The sequence below is a fragment of the Hippopotamus amphibius genome, chromosome 4 (genome assembly GCF_030028045.1).
Source record: "Hippopotamus amphibius kiboko isolate mHipAmp2 chromosome 4, mHipAmp2.hap2, whole genome shotgun sequence".
NCBI classification, from domain to species: domain Eukaryota; kingdom Metazoa; phylum Chordata; class Mammalia; order Artiodactyla; family Hippopotamidae; genus Hippopotamus; species Hippopotamus amphibius.
In genome coordinates this window covers 33,358,407-33,370,794 of record NC_080189.1, presented here as the reverse complement: position 1 = coordinate 33,370,794, position 12,388 = coordinate 33,358,407, and the positions used below count along the sequence as shown (strand labels likewise).

Genomic DNA, 12,388 nt, shown 5'->3' with positions numbered 1-12,388 from the left:
CCATTTTGCATCTAGAATTTGCCACTCTCCCCTGATAATCACATCCTCCTCCTTGCTTTCAATGACAGAACGACGTAGTTTTTGCTGGGTGCCTCGTTGCCCAGCAAGACCACAGTCCCACTAGCCGTGGACGTGGGCCTAAATTCTGGTCAACAGGATGTGGGCAGTGAGGGTGTGTGCGGCTCCTCTGAGAAGAAGGGGCTTGCCCTCCTGGTTCTCCTCCCTCAGGCTGGAACCTGAGAGCTGGAGTAGTGACTAGCTGGCCAAGCCCACACATCTCACCCCGGGGGGGAGTAGCCCTGGAGAGGGAAGGTGCTGAGACCCTGCAGGGCTCACCCTGCCCCTTCCTCCTCCCTGGGCCCCTCACCTGCTGGCACTTCTGTGTTTGAGAAAAATAAACTTCTATACTGTTTAAGCTATAACTTTTTCTATTGAAGTGGCCAAATTAACGCACTAACTAATGCGAGCATATTTACTCAACTTTAAATTATAAAAGTTCACAGCCAGGCCTCTTGATATCTGTAGTTATTCTCTTCCACACTAATGATCAATTACTTGACGTCAAGTCCTTGTCAGGGGAGGACACCTTCCTCCTGCCCAAATTATAACACTTCACAGGTAGCAGGTAGTCTCTGGGTCCTGACAATGGACACCTGGATGACGGCGACAGAAAGTTTTCCAGGGAGGGGGCTGTTCAGAAAGGTCACGAGGTCAGAGCACAGGGTGAGTGGGAGCTCACACTGTTCTCAGTGCGAAAATGGGCGACCAAATGATCCAGTGTAGACACCACTTGGCAGGTCCACCTACCAGCCTGAGGTAGTTCTGCAGCATCTGCAGAGGGATCATAGATGCGTAGGTCACGCTACTGAGGCAGCCTTCCTGAGGCCCTGTGAGGAAGAAATGCACAGAAGGGAAAACGGGCTCTTTTCATGAACTACAAAAATGATCAAAACATAAGGAGCCAATCATAAAAGTTACAATATGTTTACTGACTCATGCAGGCAGAGCTGACACTCGGCCAAGAGGCACCAGTGTGCCTTTACCATCACGAAAATACGGTAACACTTTGTACTGGCTGAGCTGACATGTGGCCAAGAGGCACCAGTGTGCCTTTACCGTCACGAAAATACGAAAATACGGTAACACTCTGTACTGGCCGAGCAACAGCCCCTGCTGCTGGCCTCCCAAGAGCTCCTCCCCAGCTGTCCCTTCCTCCCCACCGGGGGGCCCACTCGTCTCCTGTCAATCACAACCAGTGCCCTCAGATCCGGGCCCCAAAACTGTACTTTGTGTTTGCTCTGATTGCTGGAGTCAGTATTTTCACTGTTCATAAGCAGATGTGATCGGAGGCAACCCCAGTCCTCCGCGAGTTCCAGCTTTGCCAGCATGAATGTACAGGTGCGTTCCCAAAGTCTGTCCCGCCCTGACCCCCTTCCGTGTTCTGCCACGCTCTCAGTATGGTGCTTCAGCCTGAAGGAATTTTCTGGAATGGTCTCACACTTTCTTTAAACGTAAGTATCGTTCAAACAATAAAATAAAACTTTATTAGTTGCAACTGAATTTTTAAAAGCTCCATTCCCAAATCTGGGAAATATGTGATGAAATCAGTAGACTTTTAGAGTTAAGGGCTGAGAAACTGAGAATTCCTATACTACTTACTAGCTGTATGCACTCAGACAAGAAAATCAATCTCTCTGAGCCTCAGTTTTCTTGTACATAAAATGAGGATAAACATAAATGCCTATCTTAATTGGGTTGTTGTAAGGATTACATGAATTTATACTCGTGCTGTAAACAACAGAGCCTAGCACAGAGTAGATGCACACTGAAGTTAGCCTGTACCATGATAATCACATTGGTCATACATGGTACTTGACAGCAAGAAAAGAAAGACATTGCTCTTAACACGGTATCTGTCACTCTCTTATGAGCACATCAGTTTGTTCCTACAGAGAAATGCAATCAGAATCCAAGCAATGATCAGGACAGACGTCACCACAGGTATCAGAAACATGGCTTTTGATTTTTCCTCTTCTTAATCAAACATTTCAAAAAACATCCAATTACTTAGCAGTGGGAGTCACACATGTGTGGCCTGAGGACACAGGACAAAATCACGCAGACTCAGAACCGGTGCTGTGAAACACGCATGATGCAAGCTTTCTCAACATCACCTCAGTCTGGAATATCCTTACCTGACAAAAGCACGGTGACCTGCTCTGCTTTATTTGTTGTCATAAAGTCCCATGGGGACTGGGTGAAGCTCTGACCTGCTGACCACGGCACATGTCCTAGTTCAAAACAAAGATAAAATGAAATATCAAGAGAAGCTTAAAAGTAATTCTTCTTATAAGAGTCAATGTATGATCTCCTGTGTGAGACCCCAAAGGACTCCAGAGCTTAGACTGTCAGAGACACAGACAGACTATGCAAAGGGTCACACGAAGGGTTAACTCCCCAGTACAATTTTTGATGGTCAAAAGGAGGCCGTCAAGCTACAGCCTTCTTCCAAGCTGTTCTTACAAGGGACTGAAAGAAACCTGGAGAGTGAAAACAAAACCAAACATGTTCAAGACAAAGTTTTTAAGAGCAAAGCAGATCATAACCTTCCAGGGTTTCCCAGTGCCTGCTTCACAAAGCCTGAGCACTTCGGATGAGGTAACAGGTCCTTTATGATCTGGTCCCTGCCTCATTTTCCAACAAATTTTTGGATTCTAGTAAAAACAGGTAACTTCAGGGGTTCAGAATAAAGCAAACTTTTTCACAGTCTGGACCCTCTGCTCACTCTTGCTCAAAAAAGGGTCCCACTTTGTAAGCGCCCACTCTGGGGATGGATTAGTCAGTCCTAAGTACTTGTTTCCATCTTCTTCCTTCCACAGATCAATTCTTAAACACCTATTCTCAGCACACTTCCAACACACATGCATACCCCACCTGTAACTCACTGCTCCTCTGTTGCCCTTGGTCCCTTTAATCCAGTTTAGGTTATTAACAGAGTAAAGCTACTCATACACATACATAATAACAATGTTATGCAATAATATATCCTTTTATTGTGCTTTGCTTTATTTCACTCGCAGATACTGTGTTATTTACAAATCAAAGGTTCTTGACGCTGTGTGAAGCAGGTCTATCAGCGCTATTTTTAAACAGCATTTGCTCACTTTGTGCCTGTGTCACATTTTGGTAATTCTCACAATATTTCAAACGTTTTCATTATTATTATATCTGTTCTGGTGATCTGTGATCAGTGATCTTTGATGTTGCTACTGCAAAAAGATTATGACTTGCTGAAGGCTCAGATGATGGTTAGCATGTTTTAGCAAAAAAAGTTTTTTAGCTCAGGTATCTACGTAGTTTTTTTAGACAATGCTATTGTACACTTAATAGACTGCAGTACATTAAAAATAATTTTTATATGAACTGAGAAACCAAAAAATACAAGTGACTTGCTTTACTGGGATATGCCCTTTATTGTGGTGGTCTGGAACGTTGAACCTGCGATATCCCTGAGGTATGCCTGCAACTACTGGCCACGCCAGGTACGAAACTAAATCCTTTACCCACAAAACTCAATGAGTTTTAGATCTGAAATGCTACTTGGGTGTCCCACGCCTCAGGGACAAGAGCAGACACTGGAATGGTCAGGGCTTAATACCCATGCTCACAGAAGTACATGCATCTTATGGTGGTGTATACCCATTTGCCTTCCCCAGTTTCCAGAGTAGCTGGATGAGGGTTGATGGTGCAGGGCCATTTCCTTCAAAATATGGTTGTGCCGTCTTCGTTTATTAGACCCCTGGGCAGAACCACACCTTAAATAACACTGCAGTGACTTCCTAGGTGGCGCAGTGGTTACGAATCTTCCTGCCAATGCAGAGGACACGGGTTCGAGCCCTGCTCTGGGAATATCCCACATGCCGCGAGCAACTAAGCTCATGCGCCAAAAAAAAAAAAAGAAAAGAAACAGAAAATAACACTGCATTTTGTGGGCAAATGTGATCCTGAGAATCATTTAAGACATCTTCTTTATGCACTTCTAAAATTATATATTCATTCTTCTGTAATAATCATAATTATTTTACAATTATAACGATTCATAAAATTAAGTTATGAATAATCTGCTTTAAAAACTAGTGGTAAAATATGTTTTGAAAGTGATTTAGCATATATGTGTGTGAACAGAATAGAATACTTTCTAAGCTGACACATTAATCGCGTGGTGAAACTTGCCCTTCCCTCAATCTTGACTATTTTTTTGCAACATGGTGCTACTGAAAATACACAGGCTTTCCCATCAGACTGACTGGAATTTGAGTCTGGACTGCTGTGCTCCTTAGCTGTGTGACCTCAGGCAAGTTATCTTGCAACTAGTTATCTGCAAATGAGCCTTCTGTAAGGACTCACTAAGGTCTGTATATAAATAAAGCTCCCAGCACAGTCCTGACATCGCAGGTTACCCACAGATGTCGGTTCTCTTAGTTCAACAGGAGAGAAACTAACCAGGGACAACTAACATTTATAGTACACTTACTATGCTCACCAGAAAGCAAGTGTTATCTTTTTATGTTCTTCGGAGTCCTATCAAACAGAAGCATTCAGTTATCACCCTGACTCATCCCAAGCGGGAGCTTTGAGTATACCTTCACTGAAGTGCTTCTTCTAACTCTAAACTTCCTTAGGACTCCCATCCAAAGGTAAGGCGTTCATATACTACTGCATCTTTGGCACAGCCCAAGTACAAACGTGGAGCTGTGTTCACAGCTCGTGTATTAGCAAGCAGCTGCAATGTGGTTAGTTTCTCGCATTTTTCAAAATAGCAAGTGCAATCACAAAGCCTCATCAAGGGCTTTCATGTTCTTTACTCTCTGGGTATTATTTGAGGCGTAAAAGCATTTTTGCAACATTATGTAATGGCTGCATTATGAATACTCAAGTTTTTTAGCACCAGCAGCTGCCACAAGTGAGCTCTGAATGTACTTAATCAATGAACTAAGTATCAGGTTAGGGAGCCCATAAACATAAATAAACCCAGAAATTTAACTTTCCCTTCATTGCAGGACTGCTGGTACCTAACGTGATGGATCGCACACTGCTTGCACTGAGGCCGATGCTGGAGTCAGTGGTGCTATTAAACGTCATGTCTTCCAGACTCCACCATCCATCAGAAGAGATTGCTTGGAAATGATTTGTCAGAGCTTGACTCACTGCTTTTGAAAAATCATCCCATGATGTCTGTTTGCGAATATTTAAAGCACATATTGTGTTTTCACATTCAAAGTCATCAGCACCGCAGTTGCCTGGTTGAATCTCACCCACTGAAATCCTTAAGGGTATTTTAAGAGCATCTGTTGGAAGAATGAAAGAATTAGGGGAAAAAAAAATCATGACAGGAAAAAAAAATCAGCAAAAGTCTTATATAAAATAAACATATATAAACATTTTAAAAACAAAGCAAAGGGCAGCTATCCTATCCTATTTTTAAAAAAATATCATCAACTGAATATTCGTCTACCGGAATAAATTTTGGTCTCCTGTTCTCTTCACAGTTTCTTTGGAACCACGTTGTCTGAACTGTTTATCTTTCCTTGTCTGTTTGGCCGGTTCTACTTCCTTGATTCTTCCCCTTCAGCAAGATTCTCAAATTCTTTTAAAAAGTATATGAGAAAACGAGAGCCCTCTCTTGACCCTGAACTCTCTATATCAGGGGGTCCCCAACCGCCAGGCCACGGACTGCTAGCGGCCCACGGCCTGTTAGGAACCGGGCTGCACAGCAGAAGGTGAGTGGCTGGCAAGCGAGGTGCTCCCCACGGCTCACATCACTGCCTGAACCACCCTCCTGCTGTGGAAAAACTGTCTCCCACAAAACTGGTCCCTGGTGTCAAAAAGGCTAGGGTTGCTCTGTATCCCCTTTTCTCCTCACCTTCATTGATAACATCATGAAGAAGCCAGGTTATAGCTGTACAGGTCAGTGTACTTAGGACAGTGGCTTCAGCCTCATACAGACCTTGGGCTGGGCCTCAGGGTCAGCCTTCTACTAACCATGTGTACTTGGTAAACGGCCTTAATCTCTCTATACCCCAATTTCTTCCATACAGTGGAAGCAATGTACAACTGAGTTGCTATGAAGAATAAATGAACTCATGTTTGGAAGGGATTTAACACACTATTTGTTTAACACATTATCTGTTAACGCACTATCTTACAAGAACTAGTAAGTACTTGATAAACGGTAAACAGTGCAATAGAAGCTTTTAAAATGATCTTTCCAATCTCTCTGTGACACCAACTGACTGACCCCCCCCACCCCATGGACAGCACCCCATGTACTTCTGTTCTCATGAACTGAATTACATGTTTACCAACAGCCACTTGTGTTTAGTCCCAAATCTTCTATGTCTGTTGAACTCATGGCTATAATTAGTGAATTAAATATTGCAGATACTGATAAAATGAGTTCCTACTCCTATGAAAATTAGAACACTTTTGAGACTGAACAAAGGAGCTGCTATAAAAAAAAGTTTTTAATGAGATATGGATGAGACTACATAAAATTAGAAAAAAAAATTATCTCTAGACAAATACTGCCTTTGCTTCATAAATACGTTTAAGTCCTCAAACACAGAAACCACATACAAAGCATTAAAGATGTGGTTTGTTCAAACAGGAATATGTGGCCCTTCGATCAGCAGAACCATGTTAATATAAAGAGTTTCACCTAAAAGTTGATGAAAGAGTTACTTGGAGTGTTTTAAGTTAAAACAAAATGTTGAAAAATGTTATTTCTATGATCATCTTCTTAAACTGACTTTTTCCCATTAACTGACCAACTACTAGATTTTAATTTTGGTCTTCACGTTACTTAACAGCTTCTGACAAAACGGATCTCTCTGCTCTCTGACACACTCCTCCTGGATTTCCTCACACGTCACTGGTCACCCTCTAACGCTGTTCCCTTGCTGGTCCTTCCTCTTCTTCCAGATTTCTTAATGATAGAGTCTTGCAAGGCTCACTTCTCTTATTTTTCCTATCTGTGTTCACTGTCTTCATGACCTCATTCAGTCCCATGACTTTAAATACCATCTCTAGACTGCTGACTCTCAGATTTATAAATCCAGCTCATACTTATCTCCAGAATTCTTGCTGACCTGACATCTGCCACACAGATGCCCTAACAGACATCTCCAGTTCATAACTCAAAACGTAACTCCTGATCTTCGTTTGCAAAATCTGCCTTACCCACAGCCTTCCCTTTGACAGCTGATGGCAACGCCATCCTGCCAGTTGTTCAGGCTGAAAACCTTGCAGTTATGCACGAATCCCCTCTCTTGTGCCTCACACCCAACCTATCAGGAGGTTCTGTTGGCTCCTCTTTGGCTAAATCCAGAACCTGAACGTCCTCATTTACTACAATCCTGAACTGAGCTGTCATCATTGGCTCTCACCTGGAACACTACATTAATAGGCTAACATTAGGCCTGTGACTTCCTAGCCTATTTTTGACAAAGCAGCCAGAGGTACCGTTAAAACATACACCATTCTTATTAGGAACATTGCCAAGGTTGGCCTTTTACAATCAGTATGAGATTTCTTTGGTTTCATCTTTTCTTAATAATTATTTTTAAAAAATTTTTACTGGGGTATAGTTGATTTATAATGTTGTGTTAGACGCTCACTTATGTTTACAAAGTTGATAAAAGCAAATTTTAAAATGAGATAGCTAACAAATGTCTTTTTTTTTTTTTTTTTACAGGGTAGGAATACTTAACAATGTTCCTGAATTCAAAAATGACAAAATCTTTTAAAAAAATGTACACCAGGTCCTGTCACTCCTAAGCTCAAACACTGAACACTGAAAGGGCTCCCTTAAGTCCCAACCATGGCCTCCCAATTCCAGTAAGATCAGGCTCCACCTCCATCCCCGCCTGTAACTTCTCTGACCTGTTTTCCTGCTTCTCTCCCCTCACTCATCCTAACCCAGCTACTCTGCCCTGCTTGCAGTTCTTCAGACACAACAGATATGCTCCTACCTGTTAGGGCTTCTGTCCACGTGATGCTCTGCCCGGAAAGTTCTTACCTGAGAGATCTACACAGCTGCCCCTTCCTCGCCTCCAAGTGTTTGCTCAGATGTCTTATCAGTGCGGCTACCCCGTCTATTGTTTTAAAAACTGAATCACACCCTCTCACTCCCTATCCCCCTTAGTCTTTTCCATAGCACATAGTACCATCTCATATACCACATAATGAATTATTTCTTATGTTTATTGATCATTTTCTGTCTCTTAATGTTAGAATGTAAGCTCAAGTCCAGCTACTGATAGAGCTGGCTGACTGGATGGACTGAGTGATCATGCTGATATGAGGTCACGATATTTCATCTGACCTAGCACTCCATATTCATAAACCCACAAGTGAACTTTTCATAACATGTGCAGAGAAGTATATACTCTCAGAGTTGGAAGGGACCCAACAGATCATCAATTATCTTCCTAGACGCGTAGGCAACCAGACACTGAGAGATAACTAACCTTCCTACATTCACACAATCAGCTAATAGCAAACTAGTCGGCCATGATTTCTCATACCTTCCTAGTCTCATGTCTAGAAAGACAATCTAAGTCAGAAGAAAAGAGCAATAATTATTTAAAAACTGTCCAAGGTCAGTCAAATACAAGGAAGACCCAGCATTATTTCAATAACAACTAATTCTGTAAAAAGCCATTTTACGTGGAAAAATATAATTATCCCATTTATAACCAATTATGTGTTTTTGTAGCAGCTAGGGTTCAAAGAAGGTTAAGAAGAGAGTGAGAAAACTGTAGCTGTGTTAATATCTTTCCTACAGTCCCAGAGGCCCCAGCAGTGTGGATGCAGGATGAGCAGTGCAGCTGCCAAGGGCACTCACTCAGGTTCTCCAGCAGGTGCTTGCAGTCATCAGTGGCGACATCGTGCGCAGTCCGATGACACCTATCTCTTTTTTCCGGCTCGAGCCCTCCGTGCCTACACAAGACTTCTAGGCAGTTCTGTAAAGACACGCGCCTCCATTACCTCCCATCCAAATTAATAAACTCAAGTGAAAACTCCAAGGGAAAATTCAGTTGTCTGCAGCAAGCAAATCAGGAATTCTCAGCCAGAAAGCTTCTTTCTTTTCCAGCAACCCAAATATACAGACTAATCTAAACACTGTCTCCAAATGAAAAGCAAAGAGTGCTTCATTTACATGTGATTCACAGGATCCAAACACCGCTCCCCAAAACAGCCTCTTAAGTTTCAAGAGAAAAAAAAATTAGCTTACTAATCACTCAGTTTGCAGAGTGAAATTAAGGAAAGAAGACTTCAGCAGACAGTACCTTTTCATGGTAACTCAGAACTATAAAGCAAAAAGACTTCTGCTACAACTGGAGGCCCCTTGCTATCTACTAGATGAGGCACTGCTTTCCTGGTCACGAAAGTGCAGGGCTCCAATTCTAACAATTCTGTCCCAGAGTCTTTGTATATTTCAGGTCTTATGCTGTCTCACTTTTTTTTTTATTTGAAAAATATGTGTAAACACCATGCTGACTGAGGTTTCAGAAAAACATTCTCAATAGATATTGAAGTTAGATGGCCTCCCTCTTCAGTTTTTTCTTTCTGTTGCTCCAGGAAATCTCCATTTAAAATATCACTAAACTATGAACTGAAAGGTCTTAATTTTTCTAAAGTTTTCAATTCAAAGTGGTAGACAGACAATATATATGCAAACATTTCCAAATAAGTAACTGCATGGCAGGATATTACAGCAGGATATTTATCAAAGAACTCTGCAATTTCAACTTCTACTATTTCATGATTTGTCTACTGATTTCCCACCAGAGTAAGCATAAAACTGAATAAACCAGAAACCATGAAAAGGAACTAACAACCAAAACAAGCACGGGCCTCCTTCCCCCCCCCACCCCCAGCAGGCTCTGGGCTGACTTCCACTTCTGACAAACACAGTAAACTAAGCAGTCTGAACAGCCTTCTCTAATCTTGCTATAAAATACTTTTTTTTCCTGTTTTGTAAAACATACGTTCTTCTTACTGACGTATGATATCCACATAGAAAAGTACACACATAAGTATGCAGCTTGAAGAATTATCACAAGGTGAACAAACGTGTGTAAGGAGCTCTCTGGAAGCCTCCTTAATCTTCCATCTCAATCACTAGCCCCTCTCTTCTCCCACCAAATGTAGCTACTATTATGATTTCTAAGATCAGAGACTGGTTTAGCCTGTTTAAGAATTTTATATAAATGGAACCTTACTACAGGTACACCTTTATATCTGGCTTCTTTTCATTCAACATAATGTCTGTAAAACTGCTCCATGTGTTAGAAATAGTTACAATTCAATTTATCCTTTTTTAAAATGACTGTGTGGTGTTCCACCATATACATACACCACAGTTTACTTCTCTATTCTCTTGTTGGTGGACATTTAGGTTCTACTATGGATGTTCTAGTACATGTCCTTTGGTGGACACATGTATACATTTGTATTGGGTACACATACAGAGTTGGTCCACTGGGTCACAGGGTATGCATATGTTCTGTATCAGTACATACTGCAAAGAGCTTTCAAAAGTGGCTATACCTCACTATGGAAAACAGTTTGGAGGTTCCTTAAAAAACTAAAAATAGAACTACCATATGATCCAGTAATCCCACTCCTGGGCATATACCCAGAGAAAACCATAATCCAAAAAGAAACATATACCATAATGTTCACTGCAGCACTATTTACAACAGCCAGGACATGGAAGCAACCTAAATGCCCATCAACAGATGAATGGATAAAGAAGATGTGGCACATATATACAATGGAATATTACTCAGCCATAAAAAGGAATGAAACTGAACTATTTGTAATGAGGTGGCTAGAACTAGAGACTGTCATACAGAGCAAAGTAAGCCAGAAAGAGAAAAACAAATATCGTATGCTAACTCATATATATGGAATTGAAAAAAACGGTACTGATGAGCCCAGTGACAGGGCAAGAATAAAGATGCAGATGTAGAGAATGGATTGGGGGGGCAAAGGGGAAGCTGGGATGAAGTGAGAGAGTAGCAGTGACATATATACACTACCAAATGTAAAACAGATAGCTAGTGGGAAGTTGCTATATAACAAACAGAGATCAACTAGATGATGGGTAATGACTTGGAAGGCCAGGATAGGGAGGGTGGGAGGGAGTCCCAGGAGGGAGGGAATGTGGGGATATATGTATAAATACAGCTGATTCACTTTGATATACCTCAAAAACTGGTACAAGAGTGTAAAGCAATTATATTCAAATAAAGAGCTTAAAAAATAAAAATAAATAAATAAATAAATAAATATTTCACTCTTAAAAAAAAAAGTGGCTATACCAATTTCCACTCCTACCAGGAGTATACTTGTGTTCCAGTTGCTTCCTATTGCCCCCAAAACATATTTTAAATGCAATCATGAGTTCACAAGGAAATACAGGAAATCCCTAAGGGTCAGAAAGGAAAACAAAGAGTCAGCTGAGACCACCAACTGAGTGAAATGTGAACAGGAAGCCAGTGCTGGTTTGAGGACAAAGCCAATATAGGGAGTCTTTCTGGATGCTGGGAGGATGGGAGACTAGGCCTTGGTACCTGAAAAATTGAGGAGCTGAGCTAGAGGACCTTTGCGAATCAAGAAAATCTGCCTTCCTGAAAAGGGACTGACTTGGACATTGGTTTCTCACTGACCCTGCTCAGGTTGGAGGGATCTCCTCCAAAAATTGTAATCAAAGTCTGACTTACCTGGATCTGGGGTTCAGGTTTAAAAATATCACTAAGCTAAGAAATGAACTGCCAACTAAGTCAAATACATAAAGAACAGTTTTTATCCAATTGTTATTACTAATTTGTACAAAATCAGTAAATGTATATAAGATAGTTAATGAAATTAACTCTAATCAAAGATTTAAGTAGAATGCAATCTAAGCTCTAAACTTTATGAATTCCCACATGATAAGAGATAAAAATAATACATTTATTACACAAGTTAGTACTTGCAGCAAAAGCAGATAAGAGCCAAAACAGACCTCGGGTCTAATCCTGCCAATATAAATAATTTTATCTATGAATTCTGGTAAATCATTTAACATTTTTCTGCTTCAGTTTTCTTATCTGTGTCTCAAATAATCTATATTTCATTGGGCTGTTATGTGACTCAAATGAAAAGATGCGTAAAAAGCTTTCATATTCTTAGTATGTAAAATGCTCTCAATATTTATGAGCTGCTGTTTTTGTTACAATCAACGTAATCATCACCAATTAGAAAACAGCCCAAATATTCAGATAAGTGGTGAGGAATTATAGCACATCAACAAATGTCATAATTCTAGGTGATGTTA

At 41.0% G+C, this 12,388-nt stretch overlaps 1 protein-coding gene across 8 annotated transcripts in view; it reads right to left on the bottom strand.

The window, feature by feature from the left end:
• Positions 1-12,388, bottom strand: part of CTTNBP2 (cortactin binding protein 2) — a 203,059-nt gene that overhangs the window by 36,587 nt on the left and 154,084 nt on the right. For all 8 annotated transcript variants that reach the window (XM_057731496.1, XM_057731497.1, XM_057731494.1 and 5 more), the window contains 4 exons: positions 8,906-9,023; positions 5,073-5,348; positions 2,196-2,291; positions 808-887 (listed from right to left, as the gene is read on the bottom strand). In XM_057731496.1, coding sequence (XP_057587479.1) covers positions 808-887; positions 2,196-2,291; positions 5,073-5,348; positions 8,906-9,023 — 570 coding nt within the window. The remainder of the gene's footprint in view (positions 1-807; positions 888-2,195; positions 2,292-5,072; positions 5,349-8,905; positions 9,024-12,388) is intronic.